Source organism: Cavia porcellus, unplaced genomic scaffold, assembly GCF_034190915.1.
Source record: "Cavia porcellus strain 051 isolate PalLab524CR breed Dunkin Hartley unplaced genomic scaffold, mCavPor4.1 scaffold_7, whole genome shotgun sequence".
NCBI classification, from domain to species: domain Eukaryota; kingdom Metazoa; phylum Chordata; class Mammalia; order Rodentia; family Caviidae; genus Cavia; species Cavia porcellus.
Genome location: NW_026947490.1, coordinates 37,847,275 through 37,875,056, shown reverse-complemented (window position 1 = coordinate 37,875,056; position 27,782 = coordinate 37,847,275). Strand labels below are relative to the sequence as shown.

General features: G+C 44.4%; 1 protein-coding gene across 8 annotated transcripts; it reads left to right on the top strand.

The window, feature by feature from the left end:
- Positions 1–2,786: 2,786 nt before the first annotated feature.
- Znf606 (zinc finger protein 606) lies at positions 2,787–27,168 on the top strand. Of its 8 annotated transcripts, none has more exons than XM_063252297.1 (9): positions 2,787–9,212; positions 10,004–10,086; positions 10,750–10,806; positions 11,203–11,276; positions 14,323–14,403; positions 16,102–16,168; positions 17,320–17,446; positions 17,662–17,757; positions 24,032–27,168. In XM_063252297.1, the coding sequence occupies exons 4-9, from the start codon at positions 11,230–11,232 to the stop codon at positions 26,011–26,013; spliced, it is 2,400 nt and encodes a 799-aa protein (XP_063108367.1). In that variant the 5' UTR covers positions 2,787–9,212; positions 10,004–10,086; positions 10,750–10,806; positions 11,203–11,229; the 3' UTR covers positions 26,014–27,168. The 8 variants fall into 8 exon arrangements, with proteins under 8 accessions (XP_063108367.1, XP_063108368.1, XP_023421887.1 ...); XM_063252298.1 differs by having other exon boundaries at positions 2,787–9,456; positions 9,918–10,086; XM_023566119.2 differs by lacking the exons at positions 14,323–14,403; positions 16,102–16,168 and having other exon boundaries at positions 2,788–9,212.
- Positions 27,169–27,782: the final 614 nt, after the last annotated feature.

Below are 27,782 nucleotides of genomic sequence, written 5' to 3'. Positions count from 1 at the left end.
AGGTTCATTGGAAGAACGACAGTCTCTTTAATAAATGGTGCTGGAAAAACTGGCTCTCCATTTGCCGAAAACTAAAGCTAGACCCATATCTATCACCATGTACTAAATTAAAATGTAAATGGGTCAAAGATCTGAATATTAAAACAGAAACACTAAATCTATTGGAAGACAAAATAGGTAGAAACCTTGGAGACATAGGAGCAGGTAAAGAATTCATGAACAGGACTCAAACCGCACGGGAAATACTTCCCAGAATCAATACCTGGGACCACTTCTTATTAAAAAGTTTCTGCATGTCAAAAGAAATCTCCAGCATAGTGAAAAGAAAACCCACAAACTGCGAAAAGATTTTAGTGAACTCTCTCTCAGACAAGGGCCTCTTGTCTAAAACATATAAAGAATTAAAGAAACTCAGACCTCCGAAATTCAAAGATCCAATCCAAAAATGGGCATCTGAGATGAATATGCAATTCTCAGATGAAGAAATGCAAATGGCAAATAAATACATGAAAAAATGCTCATCATCATTGGTCATTAGAGAAATGAAAATTAAAACCACACTGAGATACCATCTCACTCCTGAAAGAATGGCCAGGATCAAGAAAACCGACAACAAATGCTGGAGAGGCTGTGGGGAAAAAGGAACTCTCCTGCACTGCTGGTGGGAGTGTAGACTGGTACAGCCTTTGTGGAGATCTGTCTGGAGATTTCTCAAAAAGTTGGGACTGGAAATCCCATTTATTCCAGCTATTCCACTTCTAGGCATATTCCCAGAAGAACTGAAAGCATCATACCACAGTGATATATGTGCACCTATGTTTATAGCAGCACAATTTGTAATCACCAGATCTTGGAAACAACCCAAGTGCCCATCAACTGAGGAATGGATAAAAAAGTTGTGGTATTTCTATACAATGGAGTATTATTCAGCTATAAAGAAGGATCACATTGAGATATTTATCAATAAATGGGCGCAGCTTGAGACCATACTCATTAGTGAAATAAATCAATCTCGCATGTGTGAATACCGAATAGTTTCCCTAATGTAAATAATGATTCAAATATATAAAAAATGTGGTAATCATGATTCCCCATTAGGTGGCCTTGAAGCCTTATAAAGTTTTCACTCATTAATTAGAAAGGCTTTATTCTGGGCTTCTTGATATGAAAATATTTGAAGCTAGAGTATATGAAGTTTTATCCAAATATTTCAAGGAAAAAGACACTATGGTAACTACTATTAAGTCAGGTTATAAGGTGGTGAAGTACTAGGTTGTTGAAACAGTCATGCTGTGACCTCTATTGTTATATTGTTATGTCCTGTTTTATCTCAATCTCCCCCTTATTGTTTCAAAAAATTATTTAGTCATTCTTATGTTTGTCTTAATTAAAGAAAAAATTCAAAAAAATTAGGATATATAAATAGTAACTCTTTTCGATTTCCTATTAACTTGTTTTGAAGTCCTATAGTACTCCCACGATCTTGTTTTGACTGATTAGACTCTGTTCCATTCTATATGATAGTATCAAGTTTGAAGACATAGGCAACTACTTTGAAGACAATAAGATTCACTAAGATACCCATTCTGGTTTGACTATTGTCTTCTTTGGAAGTCCTGTAATGTTTACAATGCCTAAGTTTTATTGGTCTTGTTCTCTACTGTTTTGTCCAACTTTATAATATCTAATAAGATAGACAATTCTTTTTAAGGAAACAAGGGACAACGTTGATAACCATTGTTGATAAACTTGTACTCTGTTCTACACCATGTGCTATGTCTATCCTTGGTATTGACTGACAGCTTTGTTTTGCCATATTTGACTGTATTCTTCCCCCCCCCCAAAGAAAGTAATAAGCACTAAGGAGTAATAAAATCCAAGATGTGTAAATTTTGTTGTAAAAAAGAGAGGGAAAAAAAAAAGAAAAAGAGCTCTAACGGATATAACAGCAAGTGTGTTTGGGGGTGTTAAATAGCTGACTTTATCAATGTTTTTGGAACATTGAACACAGCTGTTTGCAGTCTCCCTGTTTGAATGTCCACCTTGTGTTCTTTGATACTGTGATTTGAGGAACTATTTTCAAGAAGATAGTGTGTAATCTACTAGCAGGTGATTTCTTACTGTTAAAAAAAAATAAAAAATTAAAAAAAATAAAATATATACTTTAAATATATGCACCATGTATATTTTTACAATACATGATACAGTATTAAAACTATGATACAGTTTTAGTCATTTAAAAATTGTTTGGTGTTAGAATTAAGTATAGCTAAGGTCCAGATAGATCTTGAGAAATAAATAAACTAAGATGTACTATTAGCATTTAATATGGTACTCAGTACAAGCATACCTCAGATATATTAATGTGATAGTCACACTAAAATGTGTTATTTATTTAAATGTGAAATTTATTTATTTATTTAAATGTGAAATTAACATTTAAAACTCTCCTGTATTTTTGTTTGCTGAACCTGGCAACCCTTTCTCCACATATTTATATTACACACACTCATATTAAAAATTCCATATTAAAAATTATTTATACGAACTGGTTGTGCAGGCACATTCTTGAAGGCCTGAATTTTAGTCCACAACTCTTGGTGCCCGTCTGGGCCACCACAGATTTCCAGCAGGCTTACTGTGGAATTCAACTACCAATGCCAGTTAGAAGCTGGGCAGCGATTTTCTGTGCTTCTGGGTGACTACAGCTCCCAGCATCCCGCAGAGCAGAAAAAGGTCACGACTCCCAGCATCCCTGGACACTGTGGGTGGGAACTTCCGGGTCTCCATTCGCTGCATCTATCTCACTCTGGTTGTCCGTGCCTCTGCTGGCCTTATCTCCCAAAGGCCCGCGCGTGTGTTCCCGGCAACCGTAGGTAGGCTTGTGCATCTGTCAGCTGTGTCACTCACTGGCGACTCCCTGGTGAGGTCAAGTGGTGCCTGAGTAGCTACTGAGGTGACCCTGCTTGAGGTTCCCAGGCCTTTGACCTTTCTCGCCCGTGGTACCCCGGGGGTAGAGTGGTTGCCCTGGTCGACTGATGGCCTCGCCTTGAGCAGCGCGACCTTCCGTGTTCGCGGACGGCGTGAATGTAAGGAAGTCCAGGAACGCGCGTCTCGGTGTCGATTCCGGGTGGGTCAGTCGCAGCTCCTGTGTGGTGCGGAGCAGCCTCCGTAGCTGCTGCAGGGTTGGATGGGAACCGTGGCGGGGCTCCGCGCTCCACGCTGCTCTTTGGTGTCCCGACAGTTTGTAATGAGACTGTTTTCCCTGCCTGTGCAGGGCAAGGTTCGCTAACGCGTTCCCCATTTTGCTCTCACACAAAAATGTGTAACCTTGTCCTGTTAGCCTCTGCCAAAAGACTAATTTACAGGGCAAATTTAGTTGACACGTTAATCATTTTAATTTGATAAAATCTCAGACACTGTAAAGGAATGAAGTCTGTGTTGCACTCCGTGTAACTATTAAACTTCTTTTACATTCAGTTTAAAAATATATACATGGGCAGCCGGGCGTGGTGGCCTACACTTGTAATCCCAGATTGAAACTGGGAGAGGCAGGAAGGCTTCGAGTTCTGGCTCAGCCTGCACAGCTTAGAGGACCCGGTCTCAAACAACAAGCAAAACCCAAGACGCCTAGTGAGACTTGAAGCTCAGATAACAATGAGTTTATTGTTAGTATTACAGTTTCAGCTTTAGTGTGATAATTTTTAACATATTAGTTATTTGTGAAACAGCTGTATTGCAGAGTAGTGCTCCCAGATTTAGTGAGTAAAAATATAGGCAGTCTGGTTAAATTTAAATTCCAGAAAGACAACAAATGTTGTTACTACCAGTGTGCACCATATTTACTTTATTTAAAATACTTTAAATATATTTCACATAAATGTTCTTTAATTTTAAAAGTTTTGTTTTTGTTCTCTTGAAATAGGGCCTGACTATATTGCACTGGTTACCCTTGAACTTAACCACATTGCACAGGCTGGATCTGAGCTTGTGAGCCCCCTGCCTAGCCTCTAGCTGGGATTAAGGGTGTGTCCACCTGAATCCCTTTGTCTTGCAGCCCATATGTGGTGCCCAGGCTGTCTGGTATCCACAAAATACCCTTCCCTGTCCCAGTGCCTCAGACAAGTCACTGGATTTAAGGACCCAGTGCCAGCAGTGAAGCCCGCCTGCACTATCCTTAGCAGAGGCCAGGCCAGCTGCCTGGCCCCTCCACGTCCAATGACTTCCAGAAACTCCTGCACCTTCTAGGACCCCCACATTGGCCTGAAACACCCTACTCCCCACAAAGATGTCATCCCCACTGTGGGCCCAGACACCCAGGGGTCTCTGCGCCCCCAAGCCTCTCAAGCCTATCTCTCCCAACAAGTACTCCATGTCAGGGCCCTCCAACCCAGGATCCACCAGGTCCTGCTTCTGAGAAGACAATGTCTGAGACCTTCAGAGAAGAAACTGCTGAGACCTGTGAGGCTTAGAAGTCAGTCCATTTACAAAAAACACATATAAAAAGCTGAGTGGGGTGGGGCACACCTGTAATCCCACCACTCTGGGAGGCTGAGGCAGGAGTATTACAAGTTCAAATCCAGCCTGGGCCACTTAGGGACTTAATAGGGACCTGTCTCAAACCCATCACACTCTGGGGATACAGCTTAGTCTGAGAGTCCTGGGTTTGATTCTCAGTGACTCAAAAAAAGAAAAAAAAAAAAAAAAACAGAAAGATCCAGTAGGATGCCCTTGTACTTGCAGTCATGTCATGGCTTTCTCCCATGAAAATCCACAATTTAGAGATTCACAAGAGGTGAAGATGCAAACCACGTGGCTGGCCATCAGGGGGCTCTATCCAAATTTCATCCATGCCCTTGAACAAGTAGGGACAGCTGCTGTGTCCCACAGATGAGTGCTATGCCTGGGGTGCCTAGAGCTTTATCCATCCCCAAATGCTCATAAAACTGCAGCCTCTCGCCCTGAATGCAATTTCCCTCTTAAAGCCTCACCAGCTGCCCTTCTTGGCAGTGTTCCCTGATCTGAATTAAGTCATCTTTTCCATGCCCTCCCCTGCTGGTCAGTTCTGTCACCAGTCCTCTGTGCACCTTGCTCTGCCCTGGTAGTGCTCATGTGGAGCAGATGCTGGGGTTGTGGCACTAAACAGCTTCTGGGTAAGCTGCCAGCACCTTGTGGGCCTGGCTTAGGAGAAGCCACACCTTGTCTAGGTGAGCAGGGATGGAAGAGGGCAGACAGGACTGCAGGAGGACCAAGCCTCCTGACTCTGATGTCTTGTGTGCTCTGTGTTGCTCTCAGCTCCTAAGAACAGCAGCCTTTGGTGTGTGAACATCTCCCTTCTGTAGTGTTTAAGAAGCTTCCACACACATGTTGGGCGAGCAGCTCATCTACTGCCATTTCTCAGTCCCTGCCCAAAGAGCCCCAATTTCCACACATGTCATCCAAGCCACATACTCATGCCTCCTGGAGACCATCTGTTCCCTGGAGTCTTGAGATCTTTGGTCCCCACAGATCCAAGAACCCTCTACAGACAGAACTTAGGGAGCTGCAAGGTCCCAGGACGAGTCTGAAACTCCCACCTTCCCTCAGGTTTCATTCTCTGGGCAGCCCCACAGAGCAGGTGCCCTCACCTAGGGCAGTAACAGAAGTGTGGGGACTTGACATAGCAGGGTCCAGACAGCAGCCAGACAACCAGCCGCAGGATAAAATTCTTGGAGCCACCCTCTAGGCTTCGGAAAGCCATAGATCCTACTTAACTTGAAGTCAGCAGGCAAGATCTTAAAAGTGCAGGATGGAGACACTTCTACTCTGCCACATTCCCGGGTGCTCAAAGCTGGGGCTGCTGTTGGGCAGCTGCCAGCTCAGGCCTTTGAGCTTCCATAGTGAACCTGAGTGTGTCTAAGCAGTGTTCACAGCTTCATGCCTATGCTACATTGACCAGAACAGTCTCACAGAGAAGAGTTAGAAAAATGCAGTCTGTCTGGGTCCTATAATTGAGACAAATTAGTGAAGAGAAAAAAATAATTAGATCTCAGGGAATCGGGAAGGAGCTGACAGGAAAACACAGAAAAACTGGAGGAATGGAACATCGAGCAAGGCAGAAAATCTGGAAATTCTCCAGCCTCTGGGGAGGTGAGCACTGAGTGTCAGCAGTTCCGTGGAAACTCAGCAGCCTGGGCCAGCAGTGCCAGCCCCAAGAAAAGTTCACATCTTTTGTGAATTGTAAGCTGAAAAACAGCATGCAGTTTCACACTGAAAGTAACTCCTGCATGGCAGGCTAGAGTTGGAGAAGAGATCCAGTTGAGCACCTGCCATATTTGAGAGGGTTTTACCAGGAACCATTCGAGAAGGGGTGGTTTGAGCTGCAGCAGTTTTACTTCAGCGTTCTTGGTGGACCTCTACTGCAGGGACTGGGCGGGGAGATGAACACAAATGATAGTCACAGAGCATGGGCTGGACATAGATTCCCCAAGAAGTTCAAGCTCAGCTCAGAAAGGGCACATTGCCCCAGCCTGCATGGTGAGAAGCCAGGCTGTAGATCTGTGACTTTCAGACTTGGCTGAGTTTGAAACTGCTGGCTAAGTCTGGTGATCTACATTGACCCTTCATGCCTGGCTGCCTACAGCCAGCAGAAATCATGGGACTGGCTGCTTTTCTGTTTACCAGTGTGAGCAAGGATACATCTCCACGTCTAGAAGCCTGGGTGTATGTGGGCCTCTGGGGAGAGGCTGATGTCTCACAAATCCACAGACCAAAGAGCCAGGCAGAGAAAGTCTGCTCACAGAGGAGGAGAACACTGGGATCTGCCAACGTGGCTAAACTCCTGGGGCAGAAACCATTGATGACCAAACCCGGTGGGAATGGTCCTGCAGGGCTTAGTGTTGACACACAGAAATGTGAGTGTGGAAACAAGATAGGCCAAATAGGAAATGTAAGCCAAAATAGAAAATTAGAAGGATGACATGAATTTTTTTTAACTTTTAATTTTATTTTAAAGATGATAAAAGGAATATAAAACAATAAAACCAATCAAAACAAGACTTCAAAACATTATGAAATCCACAGTAGTTACCATAATGCCTTTTGTTGTCTCCAAAATAGCTGCAGATACCTTTGGACATAGTAAAAATCAAACACAACAATAGAATAGAAACAATAAAAACAAAACAATGCAATAAAGGACTTCAAAACAAGCCTGTGTTTCTCTGGATCAGCCAGGGTGGGGTGGGGGATTGGTACTTCTTGTTTGCCAGCCCATGCGCCAGCCTAGTGGCTGGGGTCTGGCTGCCTCCACTCCTGCATCATACCTCAGAGGCTACGACAATACCTTGAATATTACCTGATTCGGTACTAACTGAATGAACATGCAAGACCAACCATACTCCTGCCATATAATGGGAAACTACACAGCAATTAAGTTAGATAAAAAAGAGCTTCATATATCAAAGATAAATCTCACAATGATGAATACTGCGAGCCAAAAATAATCTGTGGATTAAACCTTAAGGTAACCCCTAGCATTTACATAAAAGCAGTTAAGGCTTTGCGTTGCTCCTGAGAACATAAGTTGTAAAATTTCAGGCGTGATGTCACAGGAGGGTGGCTGCCTGTGAGGGAAGGGATGCTGACTGCCATACTATTTATCATCCTACAACCCAGCTCGTAGTAAACTCCCCTGCCTTTACCTTTCACTCTTATCGTCTGGCTCTGAGGAAATGGAGGCAGTGGATCCCCTCACAGGGCACGGGTTATTGCGGGACATTTCACGGAAGAAGGCCACGTCTGGGAGAAACGATTTCCGCAGCTGCTGTTTTTTTTCCACCCAGAAGCCTCCGTGCCAGCAGGGCCGCAGCCCGTGATGCCTCCCCGCACAGAACACAGGATCCATCCAGCACACACAGATGTCTGAGGGGAGCCTGACAGAGGGAGCGGCACTTCCACACACCTGCAGCCAGCTTGTCCGCCCCTTCAGGGCCCCAGCTGAGGAGCTCCGCGTTGGGAGACCGCCTCCTCGTTCTGGAGACAACGGGCGCCACGGCAGTCCGGGAGACCTACTGGGACCTAAGTTTAAATTAATTATGTCCTCTGCCTGAGCAGCTTTTCCCACCTGTTCCATGGTCGTCTAAGCACCCTACCCTGGCGTCTTCCGAGCCCCCCCCCCCATCCTTCCTTCTCAGGCACAAGTAACAAGGGCGGGCGCTCCTCCTAGCCCTGTCCATTTTTCTGTATTTCTTCCCTGTCTCACGTTGCTATGGTTTGCTTCTAAAGGTCCATCCATAGCGGCGCCCCTAGATGGGACTTCGAGGCGGCGATTTGGTAACGTAGGTGGCAAGATCCTCCAGATGGATTAGTCCGCAGAGGCTGGGAAGCGGAGCCTGGTGGGCGGAAGTGGGGCGCTGGGGGCGTAGCCAAAAGGGTTTATCTGCTACTCGCCTGCCTGAATCTCAACGCTTCCGGCTGCTGCCCGTCCTGGCTTGGAGCCGGCTGAGTGTCAACCGAAATCTCTACAAACTGAAGCAAAACAAACGCCTCCTCTTTTATCTTGTGCGCGTCGGGTACTGTGTCTCGGGGATGAGGAAGCCACGTGTCCTGTCCGCCGTGTGCTGGGACCATAGTCTTGGACCTCTGATTATATGGTGAACAGTTCACAAACGCCCAGTAAAGAAGCTGAGCGCGTAGGAAGGTTGGGCTTCTCGAAGCGCATAACAGCGGAGACAGACCAGCAGCAGGCGCCGCTGGAAAGCTTCCACACAGATGGGCGATTCGTCTGCGCTCTCTGGGGCGCAGTCCCGCGGTCTCCGCGGTGGTCTGCACAGGAAAGGGCACCTTCAGAGTTCGGCTCCTCGCCCAGCAGGCGGCGCGATGACAACCATTCTCCCCCCCGGGACTGGAGGAAGCGATGTCTGCAGCGCCTGGTCCTGCTATAGCTCCTGCGGGGTCAGCATCCCTGTCTGTAGGTAAACTGAGGTTCTTTGCAGTGGTGTCCCGAAGCCTTTACAGTAGACCGCGGCGGCGGAGAGGAGCGCAGTCCCTGCTAGATCCACGAGCTACACAGGGCTCCACTCTGCACAGGTGGGACGCCGGCGGCCCGCCCACCCCCGAGGCGTGGGGCGGGACTTCCTGTGAAGGCCGGAAGCTGCCGAAGGACTACAGCTCCCAGCGGCGCTCGCAGCGCGTCCCGGCCCAGGGAACGGCCGCCATTGTCCGCCGTGGAGGTGAGGCTCTTAGGCGGATCGTCGGGCGTCGAGGTTGCGGGCGCAGAGCGGATGGCCTGTGGGGAGAAGTTCCCGCGGTGCCCTAGCTGCGCCGGCCGCGGTGCTCCCATCCCCCGCCCCGCTGCTCTGGGCCCGCGCCCCGCCGCCCCGCCCGGGTTTCTGCGCGACTGTCCGGCGCTGGTGCTGGCCTCGGTGCCCTCCGCGGTGCCCTCCCCGGCCTTGGTGTTAGGGCCAGGCGGCACAGGTGAGGCGGTGTTGGGGACCGACGGTACCGGGCCGGACTCTACTCTGGCAGCCTGGAGTTCACAGTGCGGTGTTCGCCGGTAGCGTTCATGCAGTGGTGTCCACCCCTGCAGCCGCTTTGCACTGCAGTGGTCTGGCTGTAGCTGTCTGCACGGTCTGAGTCCCGAACATTTTCGACAACCCCAAATCCCTGCTTCCGTGGAGCAGCCCCACCCCTCTTCCCTGACCGTAGCTCTGGACCACGATTGCATGAGCTGTGCAGGTAGTAGTTATAGGGTTTTTGTCAGGTCCATTGGTAACTTCGGTTTGAGTTGACTGATTCCCCATTGGGAGTGTACAGCCCACAGGTTTCAGCCGCATTCAGGATAGTGCCCTTTTTTGTTCATCTTATTGGAGTTATGCTTCATGTTTTTCACGAATTCTGTTATGTTTTTGAAATGTAAATTATGTTTTCTTACAAAGCTTCTTAGGAGTCTCTTGAATCCATGGAATTGTCTTCTTGGATATAAGAGAAGGGACCAGTTCTGTTGTTCCCACTTGATCTTTAGGTTGACAGTTGGCTGTGCTCCCGGGCAGGAGCTTGGTTGATCAGTCCTCAGGATGGCCGCCCTCAACCCCTGGAACTCATGGGGTAAGTCGGAATCTTATTTTTCTAGGGTTTCCCTGCGCAGGGGTGGAGGAGATGCTGAGGGCTTTGAGGGATGAGAGAGGGTATGTTTCTTTTAGTACACACTTGGAGGTGATTGGAAAGTAGAAATAGTGATGGTTAGTCGTTAAGACCTTGTAATTTTTCTGTGTTTTATGGTTAGCTCCTGAAAATGATTTCTGAAAAATGACATTAGCTCTAAGAGATTTTCCAGTGATAAGTAGCATTTCTTACAAAACAATCACATGTACAGTCAGTGAGTTATCTTTATTGTTGTATTTTTTCCCTTTACGATTGTCTTTCACTTACATAGTTTTGATCTGTAATTTAAGAAAAAGTTAAATGATAGTGGATATGAGTTGTGCTATATCTTTAAATGAAGTTTCATTCCTAAAGACATCAAGAATGTCATACTAATACATTTCAAAAAAATTAGATGCTGTTACATTTTACCAAACACCTTTTCATTGTCCTTTCACTCCGTGGTATCAGTACCTTTCTAAACACTGGTCCACCTGTGCATTTGCTGTTGAATTTTTCACGTACCCTTGACCTTTGTTTATGGAATTTTATCATATCTATTAGGAAGACCAGCTCCTTCAATCAGTAGGTTTGGTGTCACAGTCCTATCCTGATCCTTCTGTGCAGGTTCCCTTATGGACCAGTCCTGGGGGATGGCAGCAGTTGACCCATGGTCCTCCTGGGGTGAGTCAAGAATCTGTGTGTCTGTTATGGGTACTGCTGTGTTTTCCCTGCAGTGATCTGCCAAAGCTGGGGATTGGGTGGATTTTTAGGGCAGGGGTTTGGAGTTCAGGTCTGTTTGTGCAGAGTTGGAATAGGCAGTGGTCAGAAGACTCCCCTGGGATATGATAGGGATAGTGATACTATCTGCAGGATGAGATGAAGCGGAGTCTTGGGCACCAGAAGTCTGTGAGTGGATACTGCCTTCATGGGGCAGAGTGAGGAATTCACAGGGTAGTTATGCTCCTGACCTCTGTTCCTTCCGGTCAGGCCAGTTCCTTAACCACCCAGGACGAAGGGCTTGTGGGGTAGGGATTTTGCAGAAGTAGCTGCCTCCATGACTTCTTTTTGGTTTCTCAGCTTTCTGTCCTCAGGACCCTGTGTGGCATGAGGAGAGGAGAAGTGCAGCTGGTCTCCCCACAGCCCAGGTCCAGGTGAGATGGGGCTTTTACTCGTTTCCCAGGGGCTACTGTGTTTCACACTGATGGTTGTCCAGCTGTCACTAGCCATCCTGGTCGATGTGGTTTCTTGAGTTTGGCTAGGGAAGGAATCAACTGGAAGTTTATGCTTCTCGAGTGTGAGCAGAGATAATTCAGTCAGTTTTCCAAGACCTAGAGATTTGCTGTCAATCAGCCTGTCCTTAGTGCTGGCCACAAGGGGTTGAAGGATAGCCCTCGTGTCTGGCAGCCCCCTATTTCTGTCTCTTGCCTTTCATGGTCAGTATCTGTGTCAAGCTCCTGTTCAGTGGCAAACTTCTTGTGTGCTGTGAAGGGAATGAAAACGGACGTCAGCCTTTACCCTGGGGACTGCCCAGCCTGCTTCAGAGTCATTTATTCTGCTAATGGTGCCATGCAGCCGGCTGCACACGAGGCTGCACATGCTGTGTGGGAGATGTGGAAAGAAGCCCCAACCAATCCTTGCATCTGCTCAGACCCTGGGGTTGGGGCAGTCGATGGGCGGAGTCTGCACAGAGGTCAGTGAGGGCATAGCTGCTGGAATCCATTCACAGTGAATTGGGGGCTGAGAGATCTGGGAGACCTGAACTAAGAGATGAAATGGTTGTGCCAGCCAGATGGGCAAGCCTGGTGATGTTAGCAGGGGTCTGACCTCCTGCAGTGCTCTAGTGCTTTTGGAGGGCCAGGGTACATGGCAGGGCCAGTACCCAGGTGAAGATTGGCTCCTATAGAGTTTAGGCTGGAGATGCCTGGCTCTGCCCTGGTGGGAATAAGGATGCTGAGAAGTATTGGTGATGGAGGTGCCATGGTCTAGGATGTAGTTGTGAGGTGCTCCTAGTTGGGGTAAAGTGGAGAGGCTGTGGTAGTTGCTGACCTCTCAGGCTTCAGTTTGATTGGGCTGGGGCTGGGAAGAGATCATAGACATAAGGGAGTCGAGGTAGGTCTTTTGGTCTGGGGTAGGCACAATGATGGCTCCAGAGAGATAGGATAGGTGTCCTCCTTTTCCTCCTTCTGCACGACCTTCTTTCCAGAGATGGCCCCTTAAAAACAGCTTCATTGTGAAGTAAGTCCCTGCCTTACAAATAAGTTCTGTTCTGAGAGAATTGTTCCTAAGTCAGATTTATTCATAAGCTGACAAAAAGTGAGTCTTACACAGCACACCTGTGAAAGTTTGCAACTTGAATGTAAGTTAGGTACCGCCTACAGTGGTTTTACTGAGATACTCACATACCATAAGTTTTATCTCTAGAATCTGTGCCTTCATTGGTTTTTAGTATTTTCACAGCATTGTACGTCTATCAACAGTATCTGATTGTAGAACGTTTTTCTAGAAGTCTGTAGTCATTAATAGACACTCTTTGCTCCCCCTCTTGGAGTCTGGTAGTCATGTATCCACTTTATATTTGGCTATTTTGGGCATTTCATGTACATGGAATCATATAACATCTGGCTGTCTGGCTTCCATCACTTAGCATAATGTTTCTGAGGGTCAGCTGTATTGTATGCATTAGGATTTTATTTTAAAGATAGAAGTGCAACCATTTTTAACTTGTCTTTGATATTTTAAGGTTATCTGTATTCTTCTAAAAACAAAAAATGGGCTCCTGCTTTGTGTTGTTTAGTTATTTTACAGAACCAGCCCTGGAGCCAGGCTAGGCTGTAAGGTGCACCCAGAGTCAGTCACCTGTGAACACAAGTTAGCTGTAAGCAAATTCCATGAAGAGCCCAGTTAACCATGATACTGCACTCTGCTGCTAGTTTATGTGAGGGTATCTGGATGATTAGAGTTAATGCTGAGAAAATAAAATGGAATTAAAATAACAACACTATCAAATGTCATTTCTGAAATTCTCCCTACAAAGCTGTCGTAATTGCCTCATGTTCCATGATAGACCCAGCAATCAAGACCCTCTGACAATCGGGTGAAACTCAACTGGGGGTCTTAGGGGAGAATGGGCTTTGCTGGGACCTTTGGCCTTAGCCGCCTCCAGTCCTCAGAGGGTTTAAATGTGTGGCTGGTGTATCAGCAGGTCCCAGGTGTGTGCACCTTGATACGTGTAGGGACATGTACTTAATTGGGTGAGGCATTTGAATGGAAAATGTGAGTTCAGCTCATGAGGGTTTCTGTTGGAACCCTTGACAGTGTTGCTCACAGGTACTCTATCTCCTCACCCTGGAGGCTCTAGTGATAGGAGTCCGTGTTTCCTGCTCTCAGAGGGGTCGTGTTGTCTCTAGAGACTTCTGTTCTCCTTGTAGCCTCTTGGCTTTTCATTTCTGTTTTCAGTTCTAGACAGGCATTTGGCCTCTCCTTGTGAACTGGCAGATGAGGCTTGTTGGTCTCGGCTTGAGTTTTGCTGTTCTTCGGTCCACAGGCCTTTTAGTTTGATAACATCTTTTTAAATCCTGGAAACATTTCTGCTATTTTAAATTTTATTTTGGCCAATTCTTTAATTACAGAGAAGTAAAAATTAGTTGAGCAAATCCCATTACTGAATCAGTGGTACTAGTCTATCATATTTGTTTTCCTTTTTTATCATTATTACTGTGGCGGTACAGGGCGTAGACACTAGGGCCTCGTGGGTCTAAGGCTGTCACTGCCATTTAGGTACACCACTCAGCCTTCTTAAATTCTGAGTGTCTCTTTAAGTTACTCAGGTTGCTGTAAAATTTGCGATCATCCTGCATCAGGCCCCTGAGAAGCTGCCCTCACAGTGTGCACCACTGTACCCAGCTGTTTTCCTTTTTTGTGTAGTCCTCAGTTGCTTTCTCTTCTCACCCTTTATCAAAGCAACCGATCATGAACTCATTGAGAATGTGTAATCCATTTTCATTTTTGTACATAAATTACTTACTCATAGACACAGCCTGTTTTTTTCTTTTAACGTGTACCCTCTACATGTAGCTTTTAAAAAGCCTTCTTCATGAAACTTTGAGGTCAGTCCACATGTTGGTAGTTGGAGTCGGCTTCCACTCCTGGTAGTACCCACTGAAGACAGGCTCTTTATGTCCCTCTTTTGTTTTCTAGATGGGCTTTTAAGTCCCCTGACCCATTTTTGTTCAAGTCCAAACTTTATGGCATCCTTGAGGTTTCACATTGTGCACATATGTGAGTAGGCATTTTCTCAGTATTACTAGTGCTGCTGCATGGCTCTGCAAATGGGCACAGCTTTGCTCAGTCTCTCTCCCCACTGGGAGCGTACCCATTTCCCAGCATCCTTTGAGGCACTTGACACTCTCAGGACTTAGTATTTGCTTACCTTGAGTCCAGAAGAGTGTACTAAAATATATTCACATGAACAGCCATGATTATTAGTAAAGTGAATATCTTACGATATCTTTATTGGTCCACTGTATCTCCTTTCTCTCTTACTCGCTTATCCCTAGGTTTCTAGACTGGCTTGCTAGTATGTGGATATTTCACATGCATTCTGGATCCTAATTCTTTGCCATATGCCAAGTATCTTCTCCCATTCTATAGCTTGTCTTAACTTGTGGTATTTTTTGTTAAATACATGTTTTGTCAAACACATATCAATATGTTTTATCAAATATATGTCAAATATATGATTATGACTAATGTTTTTGTATCATGTTTTGACACAAAATTGCTGTATGTAAAAATAAACCTCTTCCTTGGTATTCTTTTTCTGCAGTCTTCCATTGGGCTGCAGGCCTGAGTAAACAGACCTTCCCTCTTTATTCCATAGCCTTTTCTTGGGGAGAGGGTAGAAGCTTTGGCAATCATAGTCCCACCTCCACACAGCTCTTCCTGAGGTCTCGTTATTTGTATTTTTTTTTTTTTTCTTTTTTCTTTTCAGTACTGGGGATTGGAAAAGGGCATAATGCATGCTAAGGCAAACACTTCAGTGCTGAGCTACATCCTTCAGCCTTTATTACGTTTTTTGAGACAGGGTCTCATTTAAGTTGTCCAAACTGTCCTTGAACTTGTCATCCTTCTGCTTCAGTTTCCCAAGTAGCTGGGATTACAGGCATGCAACACCATGCCTAACCTTCTCTTTCATGTTCTGTAGGTCATTTTCTGTTCTCTCAGTCTTTCACGTGGCGTTCTGCCCATTTTACACTGCAGTCTCAGGGCTGAGAGCCTTAGAGTAGGACTCAGAGCACTGGAAGTTAGATGCAGCTGCTGCCTGGGTTCCCCATTCTCATAGCCATTCAGTCCGTCACTGCGTGCATGGCAAGTGTGCCTTGTGCCTACTGTCCTCTGGTCTGTTGGTGTACTTAACAGTTCTGCCCTGCTGCTTTTGGACCAGTGCTTGCCTCACACTCCCCCATGGATCCTCTGTGGCTGGGCGGACCCGGAATGCAAACCCCAGGCCACAGACACCCCACCCATGCTGGATTGGAGGGGCCTCAGATAACGCAGGAACCTGAGCCTCTCCCACACTGCTGAGTGTGGAAAGCTGCTGAGGCTTTTACCCAGGTCTCAGGGCAGTGCTGTGAGCAGTGCTGCCAGTGTGGTGCATGGGCATTGGCAGAGCTGTGCTGCATTTGTGCCTTTCTCTCATCTGCTGCCACCCTGGCTCTGACCCCTGTCTGCCCCTGCAAGAGGGCTCTGTGTTGCCATACCCCTTGCTGGCTTGTGGGGCTGAGAGCCCCGAGTCTGCTGGTGGCTCAGCAATTCTGGCAGGGGTATATGCAATTCCTGGCACTGCTGGCCTGTTCTCATCAATGGTTAGGATATCTCTTTTCAGTTTACTTTTGTTTGTTAAATTTTTATTTAAGGGTTTTTTGGACCCCAGAGTAGAGCGTAACCCATTTTCATTTCCCATTGCTGCTGTAACAGACCACCACAGACTTCATGGCCTCAGACAACATTTTATTCTCTTGCTCTGGAACTCAGAAGTCCTCAGGTGAGTCTGCAGAGCAGTGTCCCAGCTGGAGGACCAGGCGAGACTGCTGTGTTGCTTTCACTGCTTCCTGCTTGGACTTGCCTCCTCCATCTTGAAAGCACATGGCTCAGGCTTTTGCTTTTATCCTTGTGTCCCTCCGTGTGTGATCTCATCAAGTCTCCTGTGTACTCAAGGTAATCTTCCCACATTGACAACCATCCCCTCTATAAAGTCCTTGTCATTGTTCTGGCCGCAGTCATAGATTGGGGGTTGGCCTGAATGTGGTCTCTCCATACTCAGTTTTTCACAAGTGTCACTGCCCACAGCTTCAGCAGCTGCCAGCTTTCGGCCCATTGCCTTTCATTTGATCCAGCACAGCCTTCTCGTTATACTGGAGTAACGCAGAGGAGATGTCAGGATTGTACCATTTCCCTTGTAAGCACTTCTTGTGTGTGCTTCGTGTATCTGAGAGATAGTGAGACGTTTCATCCTGCCAACTTGATTGGATTCCAGGAGATGCCTGGCATGGCAGTGGTAAACATACAGCCCATGTGCTACAGCTGGCTGTGGTCATTTGAAGCTCTCAAATGTTTGCCATCATTGGCCTAGGACATTAACAAAGCATATTTCTGGCATGTGAAGGTATTTCATTTCCAGAGAAGACTGCCCCAGAGGAAAGTGGACTGGGGATCTTTCATTCATGTGGGCAGCATCATCTAGGCATGGGTGTCGTTTACCTGCAGAAATAGAAGGGAGGCTGCAGCAGAGGCTCCTCCCTTGCTCTCTGCTCCCCAATTCAAGAGGTATGCAGCTTTCCTCCATCACACTCTCCTGCCATGAGGCTTCTACCTCACCAAAGGCCTGAAGCAGAAGAGCCCACCAACCAGGAAATCTCTGAGCTGTGAGCAAAATACCCCTGACTCACTCAGATATGTGTTTTTCAGGGGACAACCACAGCTTTGCCAGAACCTGCACAGTTGACAGTAATGTTTCCCATTCCACATGCAGTTTCTCTCACTTGTCTCCAGAGTGTCTTCTTACAGTTGGTTTGTTCGGACCAGGATGGTCTCATAGATCCTCAGTGAGCCCTGCTGTGTTCTCTCCTTTTCCCAATCCCTGCCCGGGGCTCCCAACCTCACTCCATTAGGCTGAGGGGGAACTCTGTGTTCTAGGAACCAGTGACCTTCTGGGACGTGGCTGTGGACTTCACCCAGGAGGAATGGGGGCAGCTGGACCCTACACAGAGGACATTGTACCGCGATGTGATGTTGGAGACCTTCGGGCACCTGCTGTCTGTGGGTGAGGTGGCTCTGCCTGATACACACACTGGTCCTGCTGAGGGAGCCTCTGCGACATTGTGGGAGGGGTGGGCCTGAGTTCTGAGGCTGAGGAATGTGGCTGCTAGTGCTTATAGTGCCTGCATTGCCTACCCATGTGAGAACCCACCAGGAAGGGAAACCACCTTAAGCTGCTCCAGTGCTGCAATGACAAATCCACATTTCTTCCCCATGCAGGGCACCAGATTGCCAAGCCTGAGGTCATCTCCCTGTTGGAGCAAGGAGAGGAGCCATGGTCGGTGGAGCCTGTGCACTCTCAGAGCTCTTGTCCAGGTGAGGCAGGCCAGGAGCAAGGAGCTTCCCCAGAGTGCTGCTTCAGGGGCGTGAGCTGAGGCAGAGTGAGTACCTCCTCAGCTGCATCCCAAACTCCCAGTGCAGAGCTGCTGCTTCTCTGCTGGGTCGAAGAAGGACACCCGAGCTCATGGGGCTAGCTTTGCCAGCTTCTACGCTCTCCGTTCTCCATAGCACCCATGGTGCTTGCTGAGGTGACTTCCCGTTCCTTTACCTGCTTATAAGCTTTTTCTTGTTTCTTTTCTTGCTAAATGGTAATCTGTGGCCACAAACATTTCTTGAAGACAGTAAACAAAACTTTGTATTCATATAGTTCAGAAACCTAAAAGGTATGTAAGATGTTTAAGCTGAAAAAATCTCATTTGTATTCCCTATCCAGAGTACTTGTAACCTAATACAGCACTGCACAGATTGGTGGTTGATCGGTTATTTATTTTGGTGGTACTGAGGATTGAACCCAGGGCCTTCACAGTGTACCAGATCCCCAGCTCTTATTTATTTATTTATTTTTTTATTTTATTTTATTTTATTTTATTTTGAGATAGGGTCTGACTAAGTCCATGGTTTACTTGAATTTTTCCTGCCTCAGCATCCCAGGGTATTGATATTCCAGGCATGTACCACTATCAGCTGCTGGTTTTTTTTTTTCCTTGTACTGTACATTTTTTAGTTAGTCTAGTACTTATCCTGGAAATTACAGTTAAAATTCAATTTTATGTGTTTTTTAGAGTTTTCTTTTTGTAGACAGGGTCTTAGTATGTAGTTCGGGCTGGCTTCATATTTGGTAGATAGACCTGGCTAGTCTCAAGCTCATGTTCAGCCTGCCTCGTCCCCCCAAGTGCTGACATTACTGGTGTGCACTACTATGCCTGGCTGACATCTCAATTTATAACAATCTCAATGGACTAATACCAGTTTAATTTTGACAGTTTTCTAGGACTTTGCTTCTGTATAGCTACCCTCCTTTTATGTTGGTATTGTTGTAAATTGCATCTTAATACAGCGACCAACACAGATTAATGATTATTACTTTATGTTATTATCTTTAAATCAGGCCAAAAGATTTACAAACAGAAGTTTGTGTTGTATTTATGTTGTCTCATTATCTTAGTGATACCAATTGGAGCTCTTATTTTGAGTGACCGTTGGTATTTCTTGCAGTCTGAGGACACCCTTTAGTGTTTAGAGTCAGACATGTCAGTGGCCAACTCTGAGATCTTGTTGCTCTTAGAGCCTCTTGATTCATTCTTCCTTTCTGAAGGATATTACTGGACATAAAATTCTTAACAGTTTTTTCTTTCTGATCTCACAGGTTTCTGATGAGGAATGAGTGGGTATCCTTGTGTGTGAGGAGTTACTTGTGCCTTGCTGCTTTCAGTACTTTGACTTTTGACAGTGAAATTATGTGCCTGTGGCCCCATGGGTTACAATTTTACAAGGCCCTATGGACATCGTGTTACTCAGGTTTTCTTTTGTGACTTGTGCTGCTGTTGAGGGTGAGGACCATGAAGAGCATCAAGAAGGTAAAGAAATAAAAGATGAGACACAGAAAGCTGGGATCAGGTGGGGTCCTCTCTCCAGATAGGAGGAAGGGAACTGCCCCTTTTACTATAGGGGTGTTTATTTATATATTTAGCAACTTAATGTCACACGACACCCTGTTGCCTAGTAATCAACATGTATGGCAACCTGAGGGCCTGATGTTTTGGAGAATGAAATTACTTCTATGACTTCCCCACTGGCAGTTTTTGTTCTCGTACCCAGCTGGCTGGCTCCCACAGGTGGGGTTAATTTTTAGCTTTAACAGCTCCCTATAGTTTTCTTGTCCTCTTTCTGGTGAGTGTGCTCTGCCTTTGCTTTGGGAGCAGTGACTCTAAAGTGTTGCTTGTGATGTTTCACAGAATTCTCCTCACTGCAGGCCTTAGCACCGTGAGGGTTTCCTACCACGTAAACCAAGAGACCTTCCCAAGGAGCTACCCCCGGGAGTCCCATACGAGTCTAGGGATGACTGTTACTTGGAACTGAGTCCTTGAAGAAACCTCAGCACTGTTCTTGTCACTGCACTGCTGGCAATATGGGCTATTTTATTTTTTTCAAGGTTACCAATTAGCTGAGGAGGTAGCTGTAGGTCTGTGATACATTATTAACCCATAGAACTCACTGTTCTTATTGAAATCCTGTTGTTTTTGTTTAACATTCCCAAGTTGAAAGATTTACAGAATTCCTGAAAATTGATTCTGATAATTCTGGCAGTTTTTAAATTGTTTTTGTGGGAGAGATGAAATTTTTCAGTTTCTCTGCCCTTTTTAGTGACATCCAACCACAGGTAACCACAGTAGCAATTTCTGTTACGTGCTTACAGTGTTTCTGTAGGTAGCTACAGGAACACATGAATTTGTAGCTACTTTTCACTTTTCTCAAGGTGGCATACTGTATGCTATGTATCTTGTTTTTTTATTCTACTCTACTGGGAGTTTAACCCGGGGCTTGCTGCATGCTAAGCAAGTCCATTATCACTATAACATCTATTTTCTATTTCTCTTTTATTTTGAGACGAGGTTTGTCTACATTCTTCATGGTGGCTTTCAGCTTATGACCCTGCTTCAGCCTTCCAAGTAAATGGCGTAACAAGCCCATGCTACCATGCCCTGCTTCCTGTGACTTGACATTGTACCACACCTCTTCTTGAGTCCTGTAGCAGGACATCTCCCCATCTATTCTAACAAATGACTTTAGGGGAGTGTCCTTCCTATTGTCCCTTGTCTAGATCTGCAGCTTACTCCAAGAGCTCCTGAATTCAGTAGCATCAGTCTTCCCACCCCTTTGCTGACTAAGCCTTGTGGTTTCTTTTTTCTGCACTTCCATGAAGCTTTTCCATTGTTCTGATCTCAGTAAACAGAACAGGAAACTCATCCCTTACTCATGGATACTTCGTCACCCTGAGCTGTGACCCTGGTAGTAGCTCTGCCAGTCCCTCCAATGCTGATGAAGTAATTTTGTGGACTGACTTCTTAGTTAAGAAGTGATCTCTCTTTGAACTCCTAAATTTTCTTTCTCTGGAACACTGGCTATAGTGTTCAGGTTCCACCAGCATTGTCCTTAGGCCCTTCTCTTGTAAGATTGCATCTCAGTGTGATGAGGAAATTCTCATTTGTTGGCTCCTTGGGTGTTATTTGTAGATCTGTATCCATAAAATCTCCCATTTGGGACCCCTATAGGCAAACCTACAGTGACTCTAATTGCTTTTAAAATAAAGTCAGATTTTAAGACTTCGCTTTTTTTGTTTTCTCATTTTCTAACCAACTCCTCTTCACTCAGCCAGTGTCCGTCATGGTCCTATTGTCACATCCTGCAATTAGAGCTGTTTCTTCTGTGTGACCCCTTGATTACTTCTCTCCATGTTGATCTCTTTTCCCAGACTCTAACTCTTCTGGCATCCACACCTCGCAGTCTCTTGATGACTATTGTGTGTGTGTTGTTTGCTGCTCCTTGGCATGTCCTCTCATCACATAGATTCTGATTTCCTGGAGGAAATCAGATGCTTTCTTGTTTTATCTCTGGTGCTAGACACTCACTATGATTCAGGTACTGAGTATGATATTGTGTGATTATGGTTCACTCACCCTTTCTTTTCGGCAGTCAGTCAGCTGCCATCTTAACTGCCTCCTGAAGCTACATAAGATTATTTACTAATTTCTTGGAGCTAAGTTCGAAATTCATAAGTGCTAGTTTTTGAGCAGAGTAGAGCCTCTGTTACATGGGCTCCAATGGTGAAAAGAAGAAATGGTACACAGTGAAGAGAGAAAGGAGAGAGAGAACAAAGGGTATCTATTTGGTATCTGGAGCTTTAGACCTTTGGAGGCTGAACAATGACTCTTGTTCCCCTAGATGTCCACATCCTAATCTCCCATTTGTGAATAATGACTGAAGGGAGGCTGAACAATGACTCTTGTTCCCCTAGATGTCCACATCCTAATCTCCCATTTGTGAATACGGCACCTTACATGGCAGGTAGAGGTTTTCAGATGTAAATAAATTAAAGATCCTGAGGTGAAAGGAAGGTACTGGCTTATTTGGGTGGATTCTACCACATGTCCTTGTAAGAGTGAAGCAGGAAGAAGAGAGGCAGTGGTGGTGTGATGGAGTCTGGTATGCCCTGAGGAGGGCGGAAAGAGCTGTCAGCTGGAGAGTGTAAGAAATACAAGGGGACAGGTTTCCCTTGAAAAGCTGACAGCTTCCTTATAGCTCAGCAAAAGCGCTTTGAGATTTTTGACTTCCAGAACTATAAGAAAGTAATTTTTTCTTATTGTAAGCTGTTAAATTAATGTGTCATAATTTGTCACAATAGTATAGGAAACTAATATGCTCTTTCTATTGTTGGAGATAGGTACTTTAACAATAGTTTTATCACTATCTCTGTCTTTCTGATTTGCTGTTTCTCTGTCTTTCTCTTTCTCTCTCTCTCTCTCACACACACACACACACACACTTTCAGGTCTCATCAATCATGATAAAAATCCACTTAGGATATTGTTAAAGCTTGCATTGTAGTATCTGTGTTTGGGTGATAACATCTATGACTTTTTTTGTAGTACTAGAGATTGAAACCAGGGCTTTCATACTGAGCTATGTCCTCTGCTTTTTTTGATTTTTTTTTAAATTTTGGGGTGTGATCTCAATAAGTTGCCCAAGGTACACTTGAACTTGTGATCTTTCTGCTTTAGTCTTCTAATGTGGTGACTTTGCAGGTGTGTGCTACCATGTGTAGCTTCTAGTCCATCTGTTGCATAATTGCTATAAAGTGATTCTGAGGTGGTGTGACACATAGTGGTAGTTCCAGGAGGCTGAGACAAGATGATTGCAAATCCAAGCATAGCCTAGGCAACTTATTTATTCTTTTTTTTTTTTTTTTTTTTTTTTTTCTTGAGACAGAGTCTTGTTACGTAGTCCAGACTGGCTTTGAACTCACTGTTTTGCCCAAGCTAGCTTCAAAAATCTTCCTTCCTCAGCCTCCTGAGTGCTGGGATTATAGGTGTGCACCACCACAACTGGCAAGACTGCTTTTAAATTAAAAAAAAAAAAAAAAAAAAAACATTCTGTAGAATTGTAACAGAGGAAATATAGCCTCAGGAGTATCCTTAAACCGTAGTGATAATTGCCCTTTGAGCTGGCAGATTTTGTGTCCTTGACTGGACTGTATGGAATAAGGAGTAATGAAACAGCATTATATTGTAGATGACATCCTGACTTGAAGCTTGGTTGGTGATGCTTTCCTCTCAACCCTACCCTTTCATTTTTCAAGCAGGTATCAGGATGAAAAGAAGGAAGTCATAACACAGAATTATTCACTGTTAAATGATTTAAGCATTACTCACTAAAGCCCTCCTTCTGTTAACAGTTATTTCTTTTTAGTAGCACTCACTATATCCTTTTGCAGGGATCCTCACAGCCACTCTGGGTTCAGTGACTTATTGGGGAGAGTTGGTCACCAATCAGTTGAACTCAGGACTATAGATCATTATAGTGAAAGTATGTTGCACAGCATAGGTGAAAGGAAGGTACACAAGGTTGATCCTGAGGAAACTTGGCTCTGATTTCTGTCCCTGTTTTCCAGTGGATTTGCCCAGGACATATGAAGTTCCCCCAGCAAGAACTGGGGACATCATGTCTGAAGTTCTCTGCTTGAGACCAGGGTGTTCATGGGGCTTGTCATGTAGACACACAGTGCTTGTATGACTGACTTGGATCATGGAATCCCCTAAAGGAAAACATATGTTCACTGCAAATGACAGTGTTTGCGTAAACTAGAGAAATTGGTGCTGTATACTTTAAAGCCTTCAGCAGAAAAAGCTCTTTTACTACTTAGAATATTTTAAGGTTTCAATTCCTAGGCACTCCCTGTTGGTGATTTCTAGGGAAAAAAAAAAAAAAAAAAATTCCTAGGCATTAGCAGAGGGCCAGTTCTGAAATAGGCCAGATTGGTAATGTGTAAGGCTGGAGCAGCTCTTTCCTCCCCAACATCATTTCCATGGGAAAGTACTCTTCAGTGATTTTATTTGTACTCAGTATACACTTTGTACTCAGGTAATTTGTGGTTCACTGTTTACATTCTCTATTAAAATATTCTCTGGCTCCCAAGTATGTGCTTGAATAAAATTCATTCTTGCCTTTTAAATAATATGGTAAGTAAATTCCATCTTTGCTTCTCTTTGTTGAGGTCTTTGTGCACATACAGCTGTTTTCTGTCTTGTTTCAGAATGGATGAGAAATCTTGAAAACAAAGCACTGATCTCAGCACAGAGTATTTTTGAAGAACAACAACCCCATGGCATGAAGTTGGGAAGATTCCTATTGGATGATTCTTGGTTTTCCAGATTAGGAGTTTTGGGATATAAAGACCAATTAGAAATGTATCACATGAACCAGAGTACAGCTATGAGGCAAATGTTTTTCATGCAAAAACAAGTACTATCTCAAAGAGGTTCTGAATACTGTGAACTTGGGGCTAAATATAGTGAAAGCTTAAACTTTATTCCATCTCAGAAAGTTTCCCAGTTAGAACATTTTTATAAGCCTGACACACAGGGTGAAAGTTGGAGATTTAACTCGGCCATAATGTATGCAGATAAGATTAACTATGACAGTAAAAATTGTGACAAAGCATTTAACCAGTCCATTCAGCCTGTTCTTCCATTAAGAATGCAGACTGGAGATGATCTTTTCAAATGTACTGAGGGTATAAAGTCCTTCAATAATGTCATACATTTTGGTGATCAGAGAGGAATACACACAGGAGAAAAACTGTATGAATACAAGGAATGCCATCAAATTTTTAACCAGGGCCCATCATTTAATGAAGATTCAAGACTTCATATTGGAGAAAATCAGTATGATTATAAAGAATATGAAAATATTTTTTACTTTTCATCCTTTATGGAACATCAAAAAATTGGTACTGTAGAGAAAGCATATAAATACAACGAATGGGAGAAAGTCTTTGGATATGACTCTTTCCTTACTCAACACACAAGTACATACACTGCAGAGCAACCCTATGAGTATGACGAATGTGGTACATCTTTCATCTGGAGCTCTTATCTCATTCAACCTAAGAAAAATGCTGGAGAGAAACCCTACCAATGTGATAAATGTGGAAAAGTTTTTAGGAATCGTTCAGCTCTTACCAAACATGAGCGGACTCACACTGGAATAAAACCCTATGAATGTAACAAATGTGGGAAAGCTTTCAGTTGGAATTCTCATCTGATTGTACACAAGAGAATTCATACAGGAGAAAAGCCTTATGTGTGTAATGAGTGTGGGAAGTCCTTTAACTGGAACTCCCATCTCATTGGACACCAGAGAACTCATACTGGAGAGAAACCATTTGAATGTAGGGAATGTGGGAAGTCGTTCAGCTGGAGCTCCCATCTCATTGCTCACATGAGAATGCACACTGGTGAGAAACCCTTTAAATGTGACGAATGTGAAAAGGCTTTTCGGGATTACTCAGCTCTTAGTAAACATGAAAGGACTCATTCTGGAGCAAAACCCTACAAGTGTACAGAATGTGGAAAATCATTCAGCTGGAGCTCCCATCTTATTGCTCACCAGAGGACCCACACAGGAGAGAAACCTTACAACTGTCAGGAATGTGGCAAAGCATTCAGGGAACGCTCAGCCCTTACTAAACATGAAATTATTCATTCTGGAATTAAACCCTATGAATGTAATAAATGTGGAAAGTCTTGTAGCCAGATGGCTCACCTTGTTAGACATCAAAGGACTCATACTGGAGAGAAACCCTATGAATGCAATAAATGTGGAAAATCCTTCAGTCAGAGCTGTCACCTAGTTGCTCATCGGAGAATCCACACTGGTGAGAAACCCTATAAATGTAATCAATGTGAAAGATCCTTTAACTGTAGTTCTCACCTAATTGCACATCGGAGAACTCATACTGGAGAGAAACCATATAGGTGTAATGAATGTGGGAAAGCATTTAATGAAAGTTCTTCCCTTATTGTGCACTTGAGAAACCATACTGGAGAAAAACCTTACAAATGTAGTCATTGCGAGAAGGCTTTCTGTAAGAACTCATCCCTTATTATTCATCAAAGAATGCACAGTGGACAGAAGCGCTTCATATGCAGTGACTGTGGAAGAGCCTTCAGTGGTCACTCGGCCCTCCTTCAGCACCAGAGGAGTCACAGTGAGGGGAAACTGTCCTTGGACTGATAAGAGAATTTTTTATTGTACGTTGGTAACACTGATGATACTGTTTGAATATAAGCAAGAGGGAAAAGTTTTAAAAAGTTCACTAAGACTTTCCTATGATTCAGTACAAAACTGAGGAATGAAGTTAGTAAGTAAAAGCTTACAGCAGTTTTATAGCCCTCATTCAACATTAGATAATTAGAGAACAAAAGTGGTTTTCAGGAATGCCCATTTAAGGAAACATGGTTTGGGAGTGAGGTAGCTTTCAGTACATGCTCTTTCAGATTTTATAGATAGATTAGTGTGTATCACTAAGGGAAAGCTATCTACCAAGAATGGTGTTTGACTGGAAATAGTTTTTCATCAGGGCAGAGTACTGGATGGAGACATTCACATTTTGTGCATAGTTTTAGAAATGCAGATAGGTTTTGCTATTACAAAAGGAGGGTCTAGATGTTAGCATAAACACTAAATTTGAGTTTAAGAAAGAAAATAGTATAGTATTGAATGGGCTATATACTTTTGATAAGATTAACCTTAGGGAACAATTAGTCAATGAGATTACTAATTGTGGAAAGGTTGTCTGTAGAAGTCTGAGGTGGTGTTGGCAGAGGTGACACTAAATCACCCAAAGTGTCATTGTCTTTTGTGTTTTCATTACTGCATTGTTGGACAGTTAGTCTAACTTATCTTAGGTGATCACTATAAGTTATACATTAATTGTGGACACTGCATATATAACATGAAGGAATAAAATGGACACAGAATTGTGTGCCGGTATCTACTATAGCAGATCTAAAAAGTGTGTAGGGGTAAGAATCTGATAGAATCATGGAGAAATTAATCCAGTTAACTTAAGGATTTATTTCATTGTATAAGCCTACCACTTACTATGTTTTTCAAATATTAGTTTATTCAATCCCTTTAACTATGAGGTAGATACTGTGATCATCACAGGTTTATGAGTGGGAAGACTGAAGTGGCAAAAGTACTGAAGTAATTGCCATGGGACCACTTCTAATCAGCAGTAGAGTTGAGACTGGTTCCATAGGCCATGTTTTTAACCACTGTGTCATCCTGACTCCAGTGATACGTTTTCCAAATGCTTTCCCTTTTCTTGTTCATTGTTTGTAGAGATTTGATAATAAAATTGAAGTAAGTCTTAATAAGTGAGAATCTGTTACCTGGCTTCTGTATCCTGAAGGGTTTTGGGTTACAAGAGAGCTAAGATCCCCTTGTCATGGGAAGAAGTGTGGACTGAACACAGACCTGTCCTGGGACTTGTGTTTCCCAGACTCTCACTACTCATAGCCCAGAAGACTTGCTGAGACTTGCGCTAGCCAGGAACTTTTAAGATGGGTTCAGAGTATCCCTTGTAAAATAGAGCACCAGGGTGTCTGCTCTTTCACACAGTCAGATACCATTGTACCACTGAAGTATTTGTCAAAGTTTCCCTTAAAGACAAGTTCATCTTCATCTCCATTTGGCAAAGTTTTTTGAAGGGAGGACTCAGAAGGGAGGCCTCACCAGTCCATCTGAAAGAGTGGGAAGTCTTTCAGTTCACAGGGAAAGAAGCAGGAGGAATCCCCTTAAGGACTGCAGCCCAATTTGCAAGGGTGCTGGGTAGAAATTCAGGGTCCATTAAGTTACCTGATTCTCTGGGTCCATGACTCCCCAGTGATAAGAATGGTGACCCTGACTTAAAGAGATTTCACTGCCCAGCTGAGTGCATGACATTTGATTCCCTAACTCCCAGGGCGTGATGTGTGAGTGTAAGTCAACTAATACAT